This window comes from Carcharhinus amblyrhynchos, chromosome 14, assembly GCF_965287045.1.
Source record: "Carcharhinus amblyrhynchos chromosome 14, sCarAmb.v2.hapA, whole genome shotgun sequence".
Classification (NCBI taxonomy): Eukaryota; Metazoa; Chordata; class Chondrichthyes; order Carcharhiniformes; family Carcharhinidae; genus Carcharhinus; species Carcharhinus amblyrhynchos.
In genome coordinates, this window is record NC_137337.1 from 29,265,409 (window position 1) to 29,289,164 (window position 23,756).

Here is a 23,756-nt window from a genome sequence, read left to right on the forward strand (position 1 = left end):
AGCCCGATTTAAGTTCAGTTCCGGCTGTCAGTGCGTCTCCCTCAAGGGTTCGGCCCAACTTATCCGCATCGGAGCAGAGAAACGTTTCGTTGGGGGGGAAAAAAAACCCCTTCGCATCGCCGAGGCAGAGAGGGAGAGGCGGTAGCGGTGAAGATTAACCGGCGTTGCGGTGATTCATTTCGGAGCGGGTGGCGGAGCGTCTAGGCCGCGGCACCCGCAGTTTTCTGATGCAATCGGGGCTGTAAGTGAATGAGGAGCTGGAGGCCGGCTGAGGGAGGGAGTGTCGGAGGGAGTGTCCTCTCTCTGGGATGTGAGTGAGGAGCTGCAGGCTCGCTGAGGCAGTGAGTGAGTGAAGAGCTGGAGGCCGGCTGAGGGAGAGAGGGAGTTTGTGTGTGTGGCTTTCTCCCTCTGGGGAGTGTGAGGGTCCTTCTCCCTCTGGGATGTGAGTGAGGAGGGGGAAGGTCTGTGAAACCTGGTGTTGTCAGACTTCTTACTCAAGGGTCACCCAGACTCGAAACGTTGGCTGTATTCTGTCTGAGAGATACTGTCGGACTTGATGAGATTTTCCAGCATTTTCTGTTTTCAGATTCCAGCATCCGCAGTACGTTGCTTTTGCTGACAGTCTGGATCTCTGGAAGTGCTAACAACCACATCTGGCTTATTCACAGGTCCGAATGTTAAGCGGCTGATTTTTGAAGAGTGTCAACCCTTCCTGTCGGAAATGTCTTCGCCCACAACCCCCATGGAATTGTATGGGAAAGTGGCCGCCCAAGGGAATACTGTCCGATTGCTAAAGTCAAACAAAGCAACAGAGGTGAAATACCTGCACTGTATTCATACATTAAAGTTAGTAACAACCTCGGTAAATCTGGCTAGGTTTTTAAATTGGACTGATGTTACAAAACCTTTCATTTTTATAAAGATGATTAAAGAAATGTGAACTATTCGTTAAATTTTAAGTAATTATTTATTTAATTTTTAGCGCTTTTTTTGAAGGTTTTTAATAAAAAGTTATTTTTATGTGAATTTATGGAGCATAACTTCCCCTCTTGTCATACCAAAACTAATTATTTGAACTCTGAAAACTCTTGATTACCACAAAAATACTAGAAAAAAGTAAAATTTACCTTGAATGTTTAAGAAATCTCTCATTTTAGAATAATAAGCTGGAAGATATAGATCATACTAGAATCTACTAGAATTATAGATTAAGTAGTTATTTGACACATTGTGATTGTGCTTGCTTGATTTGAGAATATCACAGCTAGACCCACTCCCATGCCTTTTCCTCCCAACCGGGCAAATCCTTTCTTTAGTTGATTGTCTACTTTGCTTTTAAAAACTACGATCAAATGACCTCTTCAGCATTTCTGAACCTAGCTACTTCTGAAAAACATTTTTCCTCATATTAGCTTTCTTTTTGCCAGACACTTTAAATCACTGTCCTCTGACTCTTGACCCTACCACCAATGGGAGCACTTTCTCCCTTACTCTGTCCAGACCTCTCATAATTCTGAACACCTCTATAAAATCTCTCAACCTTATCTGTCCTAACTGAAGTCCCTCAACTGGAACCATTCTTGTAAATCCTTTCTGCACCCTCTGAATGCCTTCACATCATTCCCACAGTGTGGTATCCAGAATTGGATAATACACTGGTTTGGCCTCAATTGGGGTATTATTAAGAAATTCACCCTAACTTATTCACTTTGCCTCTATTTATAGTGCTCAAGATTCTATATGCCTCATTAATTATATAATGTATAATGATATACAGGAAGTGATTACACCAATTTGGCAAGTTACACAATGGTGCTCTGTTTCGAAAGTGAAAGATGTTATATTATCCGGTCACTATCAAGACATGTATACACTACAGCGCCTGACTACTTGTGGTTAATCCTACCCACTCCTCTATCTTGCTTCTTACTACTTTTAACCCTTTCACTTTAACCCCTTCAATCACTATCATCCCCACAGTTCACAATTACAAGTTTTGTGTTATCTGCATATTTTGAAATTGTGTCCCATATACCTAAATCTATCTAGCTCATTAGTTTGGATGAAGAAAAACAGTGGCCCTAATAATGATCCCTTGGGAACCCTACTGCTTACAGTCCTCCCCTGTCACTCAGCTAATCTTGCATCTATACTGCCACTGTCCTTTTTATTATGGGGTCAATTTTGCTGACAAGCCTATTATGTATCTCTTTATCAAATACTGTTTGGACATCATGTACACCACATCATTACCCTTATCAACTTTTCTGTTCTATTATCAAAAAACACAAATCAAGTTAGTTAAACATAATTTACCCATAACATATGCTGAATTTTCTTAATTAATCCACATTTGTCTGAGTGGCTTTTAATTTCGACCTGGATTATAGATTCTAAAAACTTTCACATCACCCAATAAATTGGTTGCTGTAGATGCTGGGTTTGTCCTTGCATCCTTTCTTGACTAACATTGTTCCCCAGTCTCTGGCACACCCTTGTATTCAAGGAGTATTAGAAGATTATGGCCCATGCTACAATTTCTTCTTTACTTTCCTCATTTTCCTCAAATGTATCTATTCTGGTCCTGGTCACTTTCAATTTTTGAGCCCCTGTAACTTTTCTCATAGAATCCCTGTAGTGAAGAAAGAGGCCATTTGACCTTAACTCTGCACCAACTCTCCAAAAGAGCAAATAAATGTTCCCCTGCTGACACCTCATCAAATTGACCCACTGATTCCACAGCACCAGACCCAGTAACGTCCTCTTCCTTAGTAGAGCAGAAACATATCCAGAAAAATCTCCTAAGAACATTTCTGAAACTCCTCTCCTTCTCTACCCTTTCACAATTTTACTATCCCAGTCTGTGTTAGGATAATTAAAGCCCTGCATTATTAGTACGATATAGTTTTATCTCCTGATTCCTATTTTCCCCCACCGACAAGTTAGTTTAAGCACTCCTTAATAGTGCTGACAAATAAACTGGGCTTGTACTCGTTAGAGTTTAGAAGAATGAGGGGAGATCTCATTGAGACATATAAGATGATGAATGGGATGGATAGGATAGAGGTGGAGAGACTCTTCCCGCTCAAAAAAGACAGTAGGACTAGGGGGCACAGCCTCAAGATAAAAGGGGGGGCGGTTTAGAACGGAGTTGAGGAGGAACTTCTTCACTCAAAGGGTGGTGAATCTCTGGAATTCTCTGCCCGTTGCAGTGGTGGAGGCTGCCTCGCTAAATATTTTTAAGATGCGGGTTAATGGGTTTTTGATAAGAGAGGGGATTAAGGGTTATGGGGAGAGGGCGGGAAAGTGGAACTGAGCAGCGACAGATCAGCCATGATCTTATTGAATGGCGGGGCAGGCTCGAAGGGCTAGATGGCCTACTCCTGCTCCTATTTCTTATGTTCTTATGTTCTAAATTACCCTGCAGGGAAATTGGTCCCAGCTCTGTTTGGGTGCAACTCTCTCTGGCCTGTATTGGGTACCACCTCTCCAAAACCAATGCCCAAGAATCTAAAGCCCTTCCTCGTGGACCAGCCATGCATTCATCAGCTATATTCTTCTATTTGGAATAATCTGGAAATTACTACCTGCAGACTTCTTGCTGGTTTCTTTCCAGTTCTCTAACACCTGCAGCACCATCTCTTTAGGTCACAGACCTGAAATGTTCATTTTGTTTCTCACTCCACAGATGCTACCAAACTAGCTGAGTACATTTCCAGCATTTTCTATTTTATTAACTTCATTTCTTTTAACTAGAAGATCAGATTATAAAACTATATAGTTGCAATCAGATTTCTGTTCAATTATTTGCTTTTGCAGTATTTGTTATCAAAGGTTAACGTAAGTGTTAGAGGAGCAGTGTGCACAACAAATATTTTTTAAAGTAAAAGATTGTACTTCCACTACTTTAAGGTAGCTTAATTTTTAAAATTTTATTATTTATGCTTGGAACAGTTCAAGCTTATTTCTAACACAGCCAGCCTTGCCTCATTCCAGAACACACAATGATAATCACAGCAAACCCTCACAAACTTTTTCTCTCGTACATCAACCTATAAAACTGGACCAGAGTGGATTCTGGAATGTATAGGAATTAATTGCTGAAGATTACCCTGGATGATCAATTGAGGATGCCTCAATAATAGTGTGGTGGAAATTGATACAATGTGATTCTCTGCTTATACATTTCAAGAATTTGAATTGTTTTTAAAATGTGTTGTATAACCATATAGTAGCAACCAAAGTTGATGTGCTGTAATAAAGGGCAGGACATCCCCCTGTCCATTGCCAAGAGGTCACCTCCAATGGGATATTCCAGTTGGCCTCCAAAAATAAGCCTTAACTAATCTTTAACAAAGTGAATGGCTGTTTGCTGTTTAGGAAGATGGCCTGGAGTGGGATGGTGCAGAGAATTTGGTAAGCAGCTAGCCACACCAATTTATACACCCACTGGACTCCATACCATTCCTGAAAGGGCCTAAACATTCAGCTGAGTGCTCTGAAGTTGGATTCCTACTTAGATTATTTTTATACTTGGAAGGAGAAGTTGCACCTTTTAGTGAATTAAAGCTGAAAAGTGCATCAGCACACAACATCTTCTGACCACATTTTAAAACATTGGTAGTGACACCTATATTCCAGGAGTATTTATTGCCCATTCTTTTTCAAATTTATGACATATTTTGTTTCCTTTTAAAAGTACTTTGAGATCATTCTACAGTTGTAGAGCAGAAGCCTGGATTAAGTAACTAGTTCATCTTCCTGACTTCCTAATAGTCTATAGATTTGGAAGTTAAAGGGAGGATGAAAATAACTAAAGAAATGCAGATAATCCATAATCCTTTCCTTCAGTTTCATTTTTCAAACTACCACTTTTTCTGCAGGAAGAAATTAATGCAGCAGTAAAGGAACTGTTGGCACTGAAATTGGATTATAAAACATTGACAGGCCAGGAGTACAAGGTTGGTATTCCACCCACTAACAGCACACCAGTTAATAATAATGGCCTGGCTGTTGAAGAAGATGGTGGTGATTATGTGGATCCATGGACTGTGCAGACATCCAGTGCCAAAGGGGTGGACTATGACAAGTTGATTGGTGAATATCCCTCTCCTTTTAATTGTTATAGGAAGTGATTTAAAGTCGCACATTTTAGCATTGTGAAATGAATGTTAGCTAAGTGTTATGCATTACTTTGAAACTAAAATGCAACAAAAAAACACAAAGACTTTGTAAAAGAAAAAAATCAGAGTGCGTACTGAAGGAATGATTATGTATTTGTTCAGTTGTTTTACTAGTATTCTAGAGAATGAGTTTGAGAATTTGAATATTGTTTAGGAAAAAAAGTGACCATGGAGTTATTGGTAACGAAAACTCATCTAGTTCGCTGGAGAAAGAAACTTGCCATCCTTACCCAGTCAGGCTGAGATGTAATTCCAATCCTGCACCTTGTGATTTACTCTTAACTGACTCGCTAGGCTAATTTAGAGAGCAGTCAGTTGTATCAAACTGCTGCAAATCCTAAACACGTTCCAGAGCACATTTACTACAAAAGCAATAGTGGTTGAAGATGATGTACTTCAATTACCTACTCAGGGAATTATGTATGGACAATAATTGCCAGCATTGAACTGCAATTCCCATAATTTAGAATGATATTTTCCTATCGTTTTAAAAAAAAGGATTTGCCTTTATATGTAACCTTCATGGTCTCAAGGCACTTTACAACCAAATAAATGTTTTTGACGTGTAGTCCTTGTTATGATATAGGGAACACAGCAAGTTCCCACAAACAACATTGTGGTGATAAACAAATAATCTGCTTTTTATGGTGTTGTTGGGGAATAAAGATTGGCCAGGGCACGGGTTGGGGGGTGGTGGGGTTGTGGGAAAACAGGAGAGAACGACTCCCTTGTAATGCAGTAGGATCTTTCACATCTACCCAAGACGTCAGATAGGGCAATGGTTTAACATCTGATCTGAAAGACTGCACCACTGACGGTGTGGAGCTTGCTCAGTAATGCACTGGAGTGTCTGCATTAATTATGTGCTCATGTATTAGAGTGGGACTTGAACCCATAATCTTTGACTACGAGGTGAACGTGCTACCAATTCAGCTACAGTTGACACTATAGGTATGACTGGCTACAAACCAACTACTTGGTATAAACCTAAATCTTTTAATGAAGAATGATGTGAAAAGAATAAATATTTTTCTTTTAAGTAGATTTTGAGAAGAGAGAAAAACGTTAATTAGAATGTGAACAATACAAAACTATAAACTTTGTACGAGCTATCAAAATTTTAAAAATCCTCTGGCACTTTCTGACTTGCAATGCCGGTATTATTGTTGCTACAGCACCTTTCAATCATAAGACTTATGCATGGAGGTATCTGGAAAGTATCTGTTGTGCCTCATTTTTGATTGCTAATTTGCAGCCTTATTGCACATTGTTCATTGCTGGAAAATCATACTAATTCTTTAATCTTTAATTGTAGTTTGGATAAGTACAAGGGGTTAAAATTTCCTCAGTTTGTTACAATATCTGTGGTACTGTACTGCACTGATCAAGTAATTCTGAAAACCTCATCATTCTTTACAGTTCGGTTTGGAAGCAACAAAATTGATCAGGATTTGATTAACCAAATAGAACATGTCACTGGTCAAAAAGCTCATCATTTTCTTCGCAGAGGCATCTTCTTCTCTCATCGGTTAGTAAAGCTTTATCCCTGTATATATGAATCTTCAGTGCATGTGACTTATTCCCAATGATTGAACTTTTCTATTTGAACTTGTTACTATAGTAATTGGCATTTCTTAAATTTGCCTGGACCATAGTTTGTCACATTCTGAACTAGTTTGTTCTCTGATAATCTGTTCCGAATTAGAGACCAAAGGGTAACAATAGTAGTACTCAACATGGCATGATACACATTCACCATCCTATTCACTGCCACTCTTCCTCATTTGATAATCATTGTAAACTGTCATAAAGTTACTTAGTTGTAGCATTTTTAGTTACTGTTTCAGCATCACCTGAAGATATATAGTTTAGCCACTTGATACTTTGAACATATGTGAAAATAAGTGAATCTAATAGTTATTTCAGTAGAATCTGTAACTTTGCCATTAGTAAGATGCCACTGTAATCAATTCAATTGGAGTGCACTTTAATTATTAATTAAAGATGCATGGAATTATTAGACTGACACCATTTATTTGAAAATTCATTTATGTGATTTCCCAACACCAGAAAATTGCCCATGACCTTGTTTATCTGTGTTGAAAAGCTGGAAAGTATTTTTGAAGTTGTATTTTTGACTATTCGCTCTTCCTAGGGATATGCACCAGATCCTTGATGCTTTTAAAACAAAAAAATCATTCTACCTGTATACAGGGCGCGGTCCTTCTTCGGAATCTATGCATATGGGCCACCTTATTCCATTTATCTTCACAAAGTAAGTTCGGATTATACTTGTGCAAATACATATAGACACTAAGAGAGCAACCCCTATGGATGCTTCTGATATTCACTGGCCTTGATTTAACTTCCTGAATTTGCATTGAAATGGTAACTTTACTTCCATATTAACACCACACTTGTCCATTGACATTTTTGCCAGGGGCTTACCTTTAGGCAGTCAAATGTCTATTTGCCTGTTTGGTGAACATATGAGCCCAGTTATCATTTAGGATTTTTGTGGGGCTAAGAGCAGCATGACTAGATGGCTGGTTTCCATGCTGCAGAATAACAGCACCAGCCTGAGTGCGATGAGCTGCCTTTAGAAGGGCAATGCTTATTTGACATCTGCATCTTGCCAGTTCTGTTAAAATGAGCCCAGAGCCTGAGTGGCTTAGTCCTTTCCGCTTCCAGCAATGGTGGGTTACTGACATACGCCACCTGGTGGCCACTGAAAAGCTAAGTCAACCTTGGCTCCAGAGCTCCAAATGACCTTCAATAACCATGCTCATGAAGAAGCTACTAGTTTTGTGAGGATACTACATGTAGAGTTTGCAAACTCATTCTCAATCCAGCAGTCTGCTGACTTGGTCGTGACCATTAATTTACAAGTAAGTAATTTGCAAGGTGCTTTTTATAGGTGTAAACTTAGTATCGTTTGTTACTGCCGTTTGAAATGTTTTCTTAAAATTTTAAATGTTAACTTAAAATTTAAGACGAGTGAAGTGATATTCTATTGATTGTATTTTTCCATGAAAAGGATTTGGGTTGTTCATGCCTATATATTCTATTAAATAGGTGGCTCCAAGATGTTTTTGATGTACCTCTTGTAATTCAGCTGACTGACGATGAGAAATACTTGTGGAAAGACATAACATTGGAACAGGCTTATAAGTATGCTGTTGAGAATACCAAAGACATCATTGCTTGTGGTTTTGATGTGAATAAGACCTTCATCTTCTCCGATCTGGATTACATGGGGTATGTTCATTGCAATATTATACCACTGTTGTTTTTATTGATATTTTCCATTGGAAAAGATGATTTTACTCTAAATATATAGGGTATTTGGTAACCTATATAAAAATGTTTAGTATGAAGTGTATTTTGTAGTAAGTAACAGTATTTTGTGTTTGTGATACTGAAATTATTAACAATATTAAATAAAATAGTGTTTACCTCTAGGGATTAGTCGTCCACAATGTGCTTTGTTTTAAGTAACATTGTAACAGTGGACCTTCCCTCCTCACCCCACTTGGCATACAGTGAAATATTGCCATAATGTCTTAATGCATGGCAAATTGCCCACAATGTAGACAATTTTGCAAAACTGTAAATAATCTGTGGAGAAAACCTGAAGGCTATTCCTTAAAGGGATAATTGAAGTGAATTATCACTTCATAAAGCATGAACGTGATTAAAATTACTTTGCTCTTAAAGCAATGAATTGAAATCTAGACCAAAGTGTGAGTCAACTGTGCTACATTGCATTTATTACATTGTATATGGCCTCCTTTGCTCCTGTGTACTCAAGCCTTACCTGGCTGATGGAACAGATTGGACACCTGCTCCCAAGCCTCCAACAGCAGGCCTCCTGGAAGTATGTGAAGTCAACTTAGATAACACTGTGCCTGTTCACTGTGAAATCAGAAATGCACCTGAGTCCATGGCACAGTGTGTAGGAACTCCATGCACTGTACAAGAAATGTACCGCTAAGATACAAACCTAAACACTACCTTACCCAACGTAGTTGGGTTGATTATCTCATCAAAACTTGTGATTTTGGAACTGAGCTTATTCTTTAACTATAAATCAAGTGTTTTTTATCCCCCCCCACCCCAGTTCTACACCATGTAATGTTTTAATTGTCTTCTGGCTGCAGACAGAGCCCAGGATTCTATCAGAATGTGGTTAAAATCCAGAAACATGTTACTTTTAATCAAGTGAAGGGGATCTTTGGCTTTGGAGATAGCGACTGTATAGGTAAGATTAATGGTGTTTATTTCCAAAATTTTAGTTGAAAGTTTGACCTTGTGTAATGAAGCCATCATTCTCATGTCATCTTCAGTAAGATTTCTTATGCTTCTGCTTCCACCCTGGGAGTCCCATTAACATTTCAATTGTTTTATTGTGACTTCTATTGGATATTTTCTCCGAGCAGACTTACAGACCTCTTGGTAACCATTAAACTGAAAACTACTGCATAACACCATGAACAGACTTGTGACCTTGGAGTTAAAACTTTGTTCAACTTTACCAAGTTCTCATCACTAATCTACTAAGAGAATTTGTTTTTTTTTCATTTTTGCAAGAACCTTATCTTTCATAATTATGCAATGGACATTCCATCAATTATCTCAGGTTAAACCAATTTAAACTGAGAACAATTATTGCATTGTCTCTGGGAACTGTTTAATATTAGAGCTACAGTGTGAACATATAAATGTGTGTTATGCCATATAAATATACGTAACCTGTGTTTTTTTGAAGTATATTAGGATAACATATCACATTAGGTCTTTTCTGGTAAACATCTAACTTTGTTAATCACTACATTTGGCTGCTCTTGTAAAGAAATGCATTTTTTTTAAATTTTAACTTGATATTTTTAATTGACAGGAAAGATCAGTTTCCCTGCTATCCAGGCAGCTCCATCCTTCAGCACCTCGTTTCCACAAATCTTTAATGGTCGAAAGGATATTCAGTGTCTCATTCCCTGTGCTATTGACCAGGTCAGAGCTAAGTGCTCGGAAAATACATGTGCTTGAAATGTGTCACACCTTTGAATTATAAGTGAGTCATTTTCATTACACACTTTCTGGAGGCTAGGAGCTCAGAGGACACCAGACCTGTGACAAAACCACAGCAACAATGACAATTAAGTTGCATTATTCAAAAGAGTGTCTACATCTATTCTTCATCCAACGCCAACAAACCTGGTCATTTACCAACTTGTGTGATCTTTCTCTGCAAATTTGGCTCCACATTTTCCTACATTAACACAAGATGATATACTTTGGAATGTCTTGAGGCTCGTGAAAGGTGTTAAATATATATAAATAATTTATTTAAGATGTTCAGAAATCAGCCTGGAAATGGCTTTCCATTTTGGATAGTTGGCTCAACGTTTGGGTGGAGCTAAGAAGCAGTAAGATATGGAAAACTTCAGTGGGACTTGTCTACAGCCTCCAAAGAGTAGGGGTAAGGTAGAGGATGGCAATGAAAAGGAAATTTGAGATGCATGTAACAGGGGTGCTACAGAATTCGTGGGCAACTTAACAACTTAGATTGGACAAATCAAATTAGCAACAATGCTATGGCAAATGAATTCCTGGATTGCATTTGAGCCATCTTTTTAGACCAATATGCTGAGGAACCAACTAGGGAACATGTTATACTAGATTTGGCATAGTGGAAAGAGAAAGGGTTAATTAATAACCTTGTTGTGTGGAGTCCTTTTAGGCAACAGTGACCATAACATGATAGAATCCTTTACTTTAGCACGGAAAGTGAAGACATGCAATCTGAAACTAGGGTCCTAAATCTAAACAAAGGAAACTGTGAAGGTATAAGGCATGAGTTGGCTAGATAAATTGGGGAATTTCATTAAAAGGCACGATGGTGGATAGGCACTGACTAATATTTACAACCAAATGCAACAGTTACACATTCTTTTCCTTTCTGGCATGAAAACACAATAAAAGAAGTGGCCCAAATGTGGCTTACAAAATAAGTTAAAGATAATATTAATTTGGAAAGTCATGTAAAGTTGCAAGAATAAGAGTTCACTATTCAGCAAAGGAGAACCAAGAAATTGATTTAAGAGGGGAAAAATTAAGTATGAGCATAAACTTCCAATTAACATAGAAATGGGCTGTAAAAGCTCCTACATGTTAATAAAAAGATTAGTGAAGACAAATGTAGGCTCCTTATGGCCTGAAACAGGAGAATCTATGATAGAGAACAAGGAAATGGCAAAGCAATTGAACAATTACTTTAATTCTGTTTCCATAGAGGAAGACACAAATATCTTTCCAGAAATGTTAAGGAATCAAGGGTCTAATGAGAAGGAAGAATTTACCAGAAAAATAGTGGTGAAAAATGAATGGGACTGAAAACCAATAAATTCCCAGGGCCTGATAATCCACATCCCAGGGTACTAAAGTGTGAGGCCATGGGAATAGTGGATGTGTTATCATCTTCCAAAGTTCTGTAGATCCTTGAACACATTCCTGGCAGATTGCAGGGTGACAAATATAACCCTGCTTTTGTTTTAAATGCAGACCAGTTGGGAAAGTGCTGGAAGCCAATATAAATGATGCGATAACAGGATACTTAGAAAATGTCAATGGGATTAGATAAATCAGTATGATTTAAATGGTATACGATTGGGAAATATTGATGTACAAAGAAGCCTTTGGTGTCCTAGTACACCAGTCACTGAAAGTAAGCATGAAGGTATAGCAAGCAGTTAGGAAGGCAAATGGTCTGTCTCAAGTTTATTTATTAGTGTCACAAGTAGACTTGCGTTAACACTATAATGAAGTTATTGTGAAAAATCCCTTTGTCACCATACTCTGGTGCCTGTCTGGGTACACTGAGGGAGCATTTAGCATGGCCATTTCACTTAATCAGCCCATCTTTTGGACGAAACTGGAGCACCTGGAGAAAACCACACAGGGTGGGGAGAACGTGCAGATTCCACACAGACAGTGACCCAAGCTGGGAACTGAACCTGGGTCCCTGGCGCTGTGAGGCAGCAGTGCTAACCACTGTGCTGCCCATGGCAAGACTATATGAGCACAGATGCAAGGATGTCTTACTGCAGCTGTACAAGGCTGTGATGAGACCACACTTAGAGTACTGTGTGCAGTTTTGGTCTCCTTATCTAAGAAAATATATATTTGCCATAGAGGGTGTGCAATGAATGTTCATCAGACTGATTCCTCCGATGGCAGGATTGTCATTGAGTAGAGATTGAGTCACTGAAATTTAGAAAAATGAGAGGGATTTCATTGAGGCAACATATAAAATTTTAACAGGGCTGGACAGACGATGCAGAGATGTTGTTTCTTCTGGCAGGGATATCTAGAACAAGGGATCATACTCTCTCATTTTGGGGTCGGCCATTTGGGACTGAGATGAGGAAAAATGTCTTAGAAGGTGATGAACTTTATGGAATTCTCTACCACAGAAGGCTATGGAAGCCAAATCACTACATATTTAAGGAGGAAATAGATTTCTAAACTCTGAAGATGTCAAAGACATTGAGATAGCGGATCAGCCATGATCATGTTGAATGGCGGAGCAAGTCTGAAAGGCCAAATGGATTACCCTTGCTCCTATTTTCTGTTTCTAGTCTCTCATGTTGCTACTTGGTGGTGCAGAGAGTTGTTTTACACAACTAGATTCAAGTATAATTTTGGTGTCGCAGATTTGAATTTCGTTTAACTTAAAATGATTTGGACTTCATGTTACATCTAATAATTCGCATAGCTTAACAAAAAAAGTGGTTAGTTTTGCAAGCCAATGTTTTGTAAATAAATATTATGAAATGCAAGATTTTAGGAAACCTAGATTTGATGTAGAAGGCCCATTTGTCCCATCTTGCCTATGTCAGCTGAAATAGAACTATCTAGTTTAATCTCACATTTCAACTCTTGATGCTGTAGATTACAGCACTGCAGGTACATATCCAGGTGCTTTTTAAATGCAATGAAGTTTTCTGCCTCTTATTACCCCTTTGCAGGTGGTGAGTTCCAGGCCCCACATTTCTATTCCATTCCCCTCTAATTCTATCTACGTATCTTATAATTTGATTCACCAGTTAACTCTCCCCCTGCTGCCACTGTCCAAAAGAAAATAACTTTAACCTATCCAAAAATTCCCTATTCCTGACGACATCCTTGTAAATCTGTGTATACTGTCTCGTGATCAAAAACCTCCTGTAATGTGGTGACCAGAACTATATACAGCATTCTAGCTAGGGTCAAACTAGTATTTTATACATTTTTGGTATAACTTTCCTGCTCTTTGATTCAAAACCTCTGACGATAAAGAAATTAATTCTGTAAGCCTTCTTGAATGCTTTATCTATCTGTCTTGTTATCATAGGGATCTGTGGACACGTTCCTTTGTTCTCTATAGTTTTCAGTATCCTACCATTAATTGCGTATTCCCTTGCCTTGTTTTTCCTGCCCAAACATTCCAAATCTCTCTCTTTTTTCTCCAGAATGAACTTCATTTGTCTGCACACCTGATTAGTCAGTTAGGGTTCTAGTACTGAGCCCTGAGAACACTGCTAGAAATAGCCTTCCAGTCAATAAAAATAACCATTGACCTTAACCCTTTGCTTCCTGTCACTGAGCTAATTTTGGAACCAACTTGCCACTTTCGCTTGATTATCAGAAGCATTTAGTTTACATGGAACTTTGTCAAAAACCTTGCTAAAATAAGAACATAAGAAACATAAGAAATAGGAGCAGGAGTAAGCCATCTAGCCCTTCAAGCCTGCCCCGCCATTCAATAAGATCATGGCTGATCTGTCGTGGCTCAGTTCCACTTTCCCGCCCTCTCCCCATAACCCTTAATCCCTTCTCTTATCAAAAACCCATCAACCCGCGTCTTAAAAATATTTAGCGAGGCAGCCTCCACCACTTCAACGGGCAGAGAATTCCAGAGATTCACCACCCTTTGAGTGAAGAAGTTCCTCCTCAACTCCGTTCTAAACCGCCCCCCCCTTTATCTTGAGGCTGTGCCCCCTAGTCCTACTGTCTTTTTTGAGCGGGAAGAGTCTCTCCACCTCTATCCTATAAATGTACTACCCTTATCAATAGTCCCTATTACCACCACAAAAATGTATTCAAATTAATCAGCTATGACCTTTCCTTAACAAATCTATGCAAACTGTCCATTATGTTGTCCACACTTTTCTGTATTGTGAGTATTATGTCTCAGAATTTGTTCCAATAATTTGCTCACCACCAAGTTTAGACAACCTGTAATTACTTGAGCTATTCTTTCCTTTTTGAACATCATGCCTGTAGCCCAGAAAGCATTAGAAAATAATGATTGGAGTTCCTGCTATTCATTTTCTTGCTTTTTTTTTAGCAATCTGGGACACATTTCCTCTGAACTTAGTGATTTATCCACTTTCAAAGATGCTAAACACCTTTAAATTTTCATTTTGTTCTCGCTCTGCCACTGCTTTCATCCCTGTTGCTTGCCTCTGGTCCCACTCCTGCTGTTGAACTCAAGTCTTGAGTTACTGCTTCTTTTATCTTCGTGTCTCACTGCTGACACTGCTCTCATATTTCTAAGTTTACTTTCTATTATAACTATGTCCCTGTAATTGCTTAAATTTGACTGCTGTTAATATTCCATCCTCCAAGATTAGCTTTGAGAGCAAAACCTCAATTCTATTTAACCACTTGTATTACTTCTTCATAGGACCCATATTTTCGGATGACCAGGGACGTTGCGCCAAGAATTGGCTATCCAAAGCCAGCATTGTTGCATTCTGTCTTCTTCCCTGCTCTACAAGGAGCACAAACCAAGATGAGTGCCAGTGACACAAACTCATCCATCTTCCTCACAGATACTCCAAAGCAGATCAAAACCAAGGTAATGTTCACCATATATTGAATATGTAAGATGGAAATTTATTCTCTTAATTGGTGGTCAAGACAGTGCGTATAAGCAAAATTTAGTCTAAGCTTGTGTTATGATACTGTCATTTGAAGGAATGGGTCAAAAAAAATTTTTTCAAAGTGAACCGGAGAATATAAATATATTTATGCTCAATTTCATTAATGTATTTTTTCCTCAGGTCAACAAGCATGCTTTTTCAGGTGGTAAGGATACTATTGAAGAACACCAACAGTTTGGTGGGAATTGTGATGTGGATGTATCTTACATGTATTTGACCTTTTTCCTAGAAGATGATGAGAAACTGGAAAAAATAAAGCAGGTCAGTGTAATTTATTTCATAACAAAACTTTTTTAAGCACTTATATTGTCATCCCCACCCCCAGCACTCTATCTTATTCTGATCTGGTCAAAATTAAAGCACAGAACCTTGCAGGTAAAAAGTTGGCAAAGGAACAAGCAGATTAAGTGGTTAAATAAGTGGTTGAAAGAGTGGTGTGGAAGGCTGGGGTTTTGATTCATGGAACATTAGCACCAGTACAGGCAAAAGAGAGAGCTCTTCTGCTGGGATGGGCTCCATTTAATGAGACCAATGTCCTGGTAACTAGGGTAATAAAAGGGCTTTAAACTAGTGAATTGGCTGTGGGGGAAAGATTCTGAGAAGCATAAATTCAAAACCAATTGTATGAATGTCAAGGCTGGAAAACAATGCAGTTATTTGGATCGAATTAATCAAAATAGGTGAGAAAGGAACTTCGAGCATCACAAACATTATAGAGCATTAAACACCAAAGTAACTTCAAGGAAAATAGAATTGCCTCTAGTTAAACTATATCTTTCCTTAAGCAAGGTGACCAAAACTGCTCACAGTCCTCCAGATGTGGCCACACTGATACCTCGTACAGTTGCAGCAAAGCATCCCTACTTTCATATTTCAACCCCTTTGAAATATGGGCCAACATTCCATTAGCCTTGCTGATTCCCTGCTGCACCTGTGTGCTAGCTTTCTATGTTCTGTGCCCAAGTCCCTTGTGTTGCAGCTTTCTGCAATTTATCTCTTTTCTGCCTAGTTTTGTGTTGTCTGCAAATTTGGCTACAGTACATTTACTTCCTTCCTCCAAGTCATTAATATATATTGTAATCAGTTGCTGTCCCAGCGCTGATCTCTGTGGAACACCACTTGTTACAAGTTGCCAATCTGAAAAAAACCCTTTATCCCCACTCACTGTTTCCTGCCAATTAGCCAATTTTCTATCCGTGCCAATATACCATGGGTTCATATCTTATGACTTAGCCTTTTCTGAGGTACCTTGTTGAATGCCTTCAACACATTTACTGGTTCCCCTCTATCCATTCTGGTTAAGACTTCCTCAAGAAACTCATAAATTAGTCAGATACAATTTCCCTTTTATTAAGCATTGCTGACTTTGCTTGATTAGACTGATTTTCCAAATATGCTGCTATTATTTCCTTGATAACTGATTCCAACATTTTCCAACTATAAATGTAGGGCTAATTGACCTACGGTTACTCGCTTTTTGCCTCCCTCGCTTTTTTGAATAGGGGTGTCACATTGGCGGTTTCCCAATCTTCCAGAACTGCTCCAGGATCCAAAATTTTTTGGTAAATTACAATCAAGGCATCCAGTATCTCTGTAGCTACTTCTTTTAGGATCCTAGAATGTAAGCCACCAGGACCAGGAGATTTGTTTGCCTTTAGCCCCATTAGATTGTGTAATACTGCTGCCTACAATTTCCTGTTATTGATCTCCCTCCTTGAACTCCCCAGATTTTAGATTGATCAGATTGGAAGATAGTAAATGTAATATTGCTAATTCAACAATGAAGGATGAAAGAAAGTAGAACTATAGACTGGCTAGCCTGAGATCAGCAACATGGCAAATGTTAGGTCTTAATGTCAGGGAGTTTAATTCAACATGGATTTATAAAAGGGAAAGCATCTTTGATAAATGTTAAGTATTTTGAAATGGTAAATAGCAGACTAGATGAGGGGAAAACCAATTAATGTAGTGTATTTGGATTTCAAAAAGTATTCATTAAAATACAGCACAAGAGTAATGAAAATTGAAATTGCTGGAAAAACCTTGGCACGTCTGGCAGCGTAAAGTTTCTTTGAAACTGAATAGCAGGAATGTGATTGCTATTATGCTGTTGAAGAGGGGGGAGGGACAGATGGAGTGGAAGAAAAACAAAGGATAAATTACAGGCGGGAGAGATTAAATCATAAAGTTGTCGGGAACCTAAAGCCAAAAGGAGTGGCAATGACACAGTTTTAAATAAACAAAGGATTTGTCGAGGTAAGAATATTGGAATAAAAGTCAGTGCTGTCGTACTCTCATTAACACTATTTACCTTTGGTTGCATGACTTTTTTGTCATTCAATCTCCCCCATCCTCTAACTATCCCTATTTTAGTTGGGGTAGTACAGTGGTTAGCACTGCTGCCCCACAGCACCAGGGATCCAGGTTCAATTCCTGGCTTGGGTCATTCTCTGTGCACATTCTCCCCATGTCTGCATGGGTTTCCTCCTGACACTCCAGTTTCCTCCCACAGTCCAAAAGACATGCTGGTTAGGTGCACCGGCCATGCTAAATTCTCCCTCAGTGTATCTGAACAGGCGCCGGAGTGTGGCAACTAGAGGATTTTCACAGTAACTTCATTGCAGTGTTAATGCAAACTTACTTGTGACTAATAAATAAACTTTTCACCTGCCTTTTCCCCCTCATCCCTTTTCAACAGCATAAAACCCATCATATTGCCATCCCTCTTCAGTTCCAAAGCAGTCACATTGGACATGAAACATTAACGCTGTTTTGATGTCCATGGATGCTGCCAGACCAGATGCTACTTCCAGCACTTCCTATTTTTATTTCAGATATCCAGCATCCATAGTATTTTGCTTTTATTTGACTGCGCAAGATTTGAGCTCATGGGTAGGAAGTAATATATTTGCGCATATTGAGGATTGGTTAATGATCAGAAAACAGTAGAAACAAACAGGTCAATTTCAGTTTGGTAGGCTGCAATTGGTGGGGTACCCCACTGATCAGGGCTTGGACCTCAGCTGTTTACAATCAAGACTCGTGACTTGGATAAGTCAAAACACAAACGTAGGTAGGAAAGTAAGCTGTGAGGAAAACATGGAGTCTGCAATAGGATATCAAGTAAATGAATAGGAAAGTGGCAGATGGAATATAATGTAAAGTTATCCACTTTGGGAGAGAAAAATGGAATCTTGTTCTAAATGGTAAGAAATTGGAAAATGTTGGTGATCTAAGGAACTTGGGTGTCCTTGTATACAAGCAAGTGGTATTGTTAGCCTTTGCTACAGAATAATTGGAATGTAAGAATGAAGTCTTCCTGCAATTCTATAAAGGTTCTTAGTGGGATCACACTTGGGGGAGTACCGTATACAGTTTTTTTGGCTGCTTCCCCGAGGAAGGAAATAATTACTTCTAAGGGAATGCGACAAAAATTCTCTAGATTGATTCCCAAATGAGGAATTGGTCCATGAGGAGAAATTGAGTAGACTTGACCCATATACCCTTGGGTTTGGATGATAAGTGAGCCCTTTGAAATATTTAAAACCATGGGGGTGCTTGACAGGGTTGATGCTGGGAGGATGTTCCCCATGACTGGGGAGTCTAAAGTTAAAAATCTCAGCATAGGAGAGTCGGTTGTTCAATACTGAGATGAGAAGTTTCTTCTGAGTTATGAATCTTTGGAATTCTCTTGCACAGCTGTGGATGTTCAGTTAAGCATGTTCTAGAGAGAGAGAGAGAGATTTTTGGATATCAATGGAGTGGGTACAATGTGGGAAAGTGGAGTTGAGATAGAGGACCAGCAATGATCTTAAAAAAAAACAGCTTCAAATAGCCTGCTCCTGTTTCTCATAATCTAAAGAACAGTATTAAGAATCAACAGTCAACATGTCAAACAAATACAGTGGAGCCATATAGAATGTTGAACTATATTGCCAATACAGTAATAAAGGTCAGAGGAGATAATAATCAAATTTGATCAGCTTTGTTCAGACCCCATCTTGAATACTGCTTTCATTTCTGGTCATTAGAGATAATGCGAACAACCATATGGCTTGTATCAATCTACAGTAGTGTGAGTTATGAAAACTGAAACAACTTATTTCTTTCCGAAACAAAGAGCCTATTGGTGAGGTGAAAATCCTACTTTTATTTAAAGAATTGTATGCTGCAAAGCAAAGCCTATAAGGGGCGGAATTTTACCGTCCCGCCTGCCATGGAAATCAGAGTGGGTGAGGGGCGGACCATAGATAGGTCCGTTCACCTTGGGCAGAATTTTCCGGTTTCGGGGCGATGAGTCCAGAAAATCCTGCCCTGGATCTTTCAGGGTGGTTGAATTAAAATAAGTTAATTGGCTGCCTTCATCCATAATTATCTCAGTAATTTTAATACATATTGATTACTTCTAAGAATTCTTTTATTTAGGATTATTCAAGTGGAAAGCTTCTTACAGGAGAGCTGAAGAAGATTCTCATTGAAACACTGCAGCCTATCATAGCAGCACACCAGATACAACGCAAGCAGGTGACCGATGAAATGGTGAAACAGTTCATGACTCCCCGGAAACTGGCGTTTGACTTTTAATGACAAGTTTCAGAATTCATGAAGTTCAATATGGAGCATCAAGTCAATTTTAATTCATCAGAAACTTACCATTATGCTGAAGTTATGTGTAACATTATTATGGATGAATGTTTGGAATATATTAATAAATATCACTAAATTATAACCAATTATTTCCAGAAAAATAGTGATTAGTGTCTTAGTGATTTCTCTTGTAGTTGAATGGTTTTTGGTTTGCCTTGTTACAGATTCTTACATTCTTAATTAATAGTTTTTGTAGAGTATTTCGTGGTTCAAAGGATTACACTTTGGTACCCAAGTTTATGGATGTCTGAAATCAGTTTTCATACTTTTGTTTCATAGATTTTTTTAAAAGATGGTCAAAATCACAAATTCCCAACAGGAAAACCATTTGTTCTATAAAGCATTCACATTGGTCCCTTTAGAAAATTTCGTTACACTTGTATAACCGTTATGCACATCCGTAATCCATGGAATCTGAGTAACAAGGCACAATTTCTTTTACCCCATTGAACAAAAATGTCACCTAAGTAGATAAGTACAGTTCCATCTCTCAGTTGGCCTTTGTGTGTATTACTGCACTTTGGAGAGTCTCCAGTGTTGTGTAGGGAAACAAACAGAGAATTGGATAATTTTCTGAAAAATGGGAAATTTGCATGACTGTAGGGAAAGCACAAATGAGTTTGACTAACTAGATTGCTCCTTGGGAAGGAGGTAGAGAACCTGATGAAATGGTGCAATGACAATAATCTCTCCCTCAATATAAGTAAAACAAAGGAGATAGTCATCAAACTTCAGGAAACAATGGAGGACATGTCCCTGTCTACATCAAAGATGATGAAGTGGAGATAGTTGCGAGCTTCAAATTTCTCGGTGTTCGGATCACTAATAATCTGTCCTGGTCCCTCCAAACTGACACTATAATTATGAAAGCTCACCAACACCTCTACTAACACAGAAAGCTAAGGAAATTTGGCATATCCACTATGATTCTCACCAATATTTACAGATGCAAAACAAAAAGCATCCTTTCAGGATGCATCACATCTTGGTTTGGTTCCTGTTCTTACCAAGATCACAAGAAGCTACAAAGAGCATAGCCTAGTCTGTCATGCAAACCAGCTTCCCTTCCATTGATTTCAACTACACTTCCTACTGCCTCAGGAAAGCAGCTAGCATAATCAAGAACCCCAGGTAGCCTGGACATACTCTCTTCCATCTGGAAAAAGATACCAAAGTTTGAAAACACTTACCAACAGACTCAAGAACAGCTTATTTCCCTACTGCCATCAGATTTTTGAATGGTCCTATCATATATTAAACTACACTGCCCTATCAGTAACTACAACGCTATATTCTGCACCCTATCCTCCCCTACAAGGCATGGTATGTTTTGTCTGTATAACTTCCAAGAAACAATACTTGCAATTCAATTCAGTTTTCCTCTAAAGAAGAAAGAAATCTAATTTGCCTGTGCATGACTTTATAGACTAATTCTTATTTCAAACCTTTATTAATATTGAAAGATACGAAGTCTAAATGTCAGGATATGGGTTTTAGTAGCAAGGCCAATATTTATTCCTGAAAACGTGCTGCCCTTGAGGAGGTATTGATGAACTCCCTTCTTAAGTTGCTATATTCCATGTGGTGAAGATGCTTCTGCAGTGCTGTTGGGTGAGAAGTTGCAGGAGTTTGATCCAATGATGATGGAAGATTGGGAATATATGTCCAAGTGGGGATGATGCAGGACTTGGAGAACTTGAAGATGATGGTGTTCTTATACACTGTTGTCCTTGTCCTTCTAAGTGTTGGTGATCATGGGTTTGGGAAGTAATATCAAAGAAGCCTTGGACTCTACAACCACAGTCCACTGGTTGTTGAGGAAGTACAGGTTTAAGATAGCGGGAAACTGATCGAGTGCATAGCTTTTTGTCCTGGACGATGTTGAGTAGCTTGAGTGTTTAGGCTGCACCTGTCTAGGTAAATTCTGAGTATTCCATCACTCTGGACTGCTGCATTAGAGGTAATGGAAAGGCTTAGAGTTGTGGAGGAGGTTGGTTTTGCGGGGACGGGAGGATGTGGTGGGGTGGAATCAGATAATGAGCAACTCCACTGAATATATCTGGCCTACTCTTGTATCTAAGTCATTTATGTGTCAGAAAGCAGAAGCAGTTTTAAGTAATCTGTTTGTATTATTGAATATTAGAAATAAGGTATGAATTTAAGTGAGTATATGTTTCTGTGTAAAAGTGGTTTAAAACTCTGGTTAAAGTTATTTTTAAAGGAGCTTGCATATATGAGGATTTTTGATTTAATTTTAAACTGTCTCTCTAGTGTGCTTAGAGTTTATGATGTGAAAAGTAAACAACAGTTTGGAGGCAGAATGAGCTGTTGCTTAGCAACCTGGGCCCACCTTTAAGAAAACACCTTTGAGTTGTGTGTAACTGAATCCATGTCAAGGGATGTAATTAAATTCTCCCAATTTCTCCTGCCTCCACTGCATTTGTTTTGATGATGCCACTTTCGTAAATGACACTTCTGACCTGTCTGTCTTTTTCTTTTTATCCAAAGCTTCACCCTCTTGTGGCTGTCAGGGCACTCAACCGGGTTCGACTCATTTCCCACACCTCTACTCGCATCCCTTCTCCCTCCCAGAAACGTGATAGAGTTCTCCTTCTCATAGCATTCTACCCCACCAGCCTCTGCATTCAGAGGACCATCCGCCACCATTTCCATCAACTCCAACATGATCCCACCACAAAATACTTCTTTCCCTAACCACCCCATTAACATTCTGCAAGGATTGTTCCCTCCGTGACACCCTGGTGCACTCCTTGATCATGCCCAAAACCACATCCCCTTGCCACAACATCTTCCCTTGCAATTGTAGAAGATGCAACACCTGCCCCTTTATCTCACTATTCAAGGCCCAACTTTCAGTGAAGCAATATTTCATTTGAGCCTTCTTCAATTTGGTCTACTGTATTCACTGCTGCCAATGTGGTCATCTCTACATTGGGGAAAATAAAAACAGACCGGGCTACCACTTTGTGAAATACCTTGAATGCTGCAAGTAGCCCAACACAAACAGGAGGAGCAACACCTCATCTTCTGATTGGGCACAATGAAGCCTTTAAGACTCCATATTGAATTCAACAACTTTAGACTGCGTCCAATACATCTTTCCTCAAATAAGGGGACCAAAACTATGCACAATGCTCCAGGTGGTCTCACCAATGGATAAAGTAGATGTGAAGCTGATGTTTCCTCTTATGGGGCATTCTAAGATGAGAGGTCATAATGTTAGGATAAAGGGTCGCAAATTTAAAACAGTTGAGAAACTACTTCTCCCAAAGGTTGTGAATCTGTGGAATTCGCTACTCCAAAGTACAGTGGATGCTGGGACAGTGAGTAAATTTGAGGAGTTAGATTTTTAATTGGTAATGGGTTGAGGGGTTATGGGAAGAAGGCAGGAAAATGGGGATGAGGAGCATATCAGCCTGGATTGAATGGTGGAGAGGACTTGATGGGCCGAATGGCCTAATTCTGTTCCTATATCTTAGAACTTACGGTTACTGCCTTGTAAGTTTCTACACAGAATTTATGTCGTTGAATTATTTCTACTAATTTAAGCTAAAGTCCTTCAGAAACAATCTAACATTGTTAAACATTACCCCCCTCCCCCCACCCTGCTTCACAACCATGCAGTTTTCAAGAACATTATGATGTTATGGGCCCCACTCACCTGATGAAGGAACAGCATTCTGATAGCTAGTGGCGTTTACTACCAAATAAACCTGTTGGACTTTAACCTGGTGTTGTAAGACTTCTTACTGTGTTTACTCCAGTCCAATACCGGCATTTCCACATCTTGCTCATCCTGACAGAGGAGTAATAACTGCAGCTTTACCAAAGGAATACTCAGGGAGGGACTGTTTTCTGATTTAATAGAGTTTCAATGTGTGGTAAACAGGGAGACAAGTTGACAAACAGATTTTTTCCT

General features: G+C 39.0%; 1 protein-coding gene across 2 annotated transcripts; it reads left to right on the top strand.

The window, feature by feature from the left end:
* The first annotated feature begins 13 nt into the window (after positions 1-13).
* wars1 (tryptophanyl-tRNA synthetase 1) lies at positions 14-23,541 on the top strand. 2 transcript variants are annotated; one of them, XM_080202507.1, is made up of 11 exons: positions 14-241; positions 669-814; positions 4,884-5,097; positions 6,603-6,711; positions 7,339-7,458; positions 8,259-8,441; positions 9,344-9,444; positions 10,081-10,193; positions 14,911-15,084; positions 15,290-15,430; positions 19,595-23,541. In XM_080202507.1, exons 2-11 carry the CDS (start codon positions 722-724, stop codon positions 19,751-19,753), a joined length of 1,407 nt encoding a protein of 468 aa, XP_080058633.1. In that variant the 5' UTR covers positions 14-241; positions 669-721; the 3' UTR covers positions 19,754-23,541. The 2 variants fall into 2 exon arrangements, with proteins under 2 accessions (XP_080058633.1, XP_080058634.1); XM_080202508.1 differs by lacking the exon at positions 14-241 and adding an exon at positions 328-345.
* Positions 23,542-23,756: the final 215 nt, after the last annotated feature.

Bases quoted from the DNA above. Each gene is read 5' to 3' on its own strand.
- wars1 (XM_080202507.1), top strand. From the start codon at position 722: ATGTCTTCGCCCACAACCCCCATGGAATTGTATGGGAAAGTGGCCGCC. The intron at 5,098-6,602 runs GTGAATATCCCT...CATTCTTTACAG, and splicing joins GGACTATGACAAGTTGATTG to TTCGGTTTGGAAGCAACAAA. The intron at 15,431-19,594 runs GTCAGTGTAATT...TCTTTTATTTAG, and splicing joins AACTGGAAAAAATAAAGCAG to GATTATTCAAGTGGAAAGCT.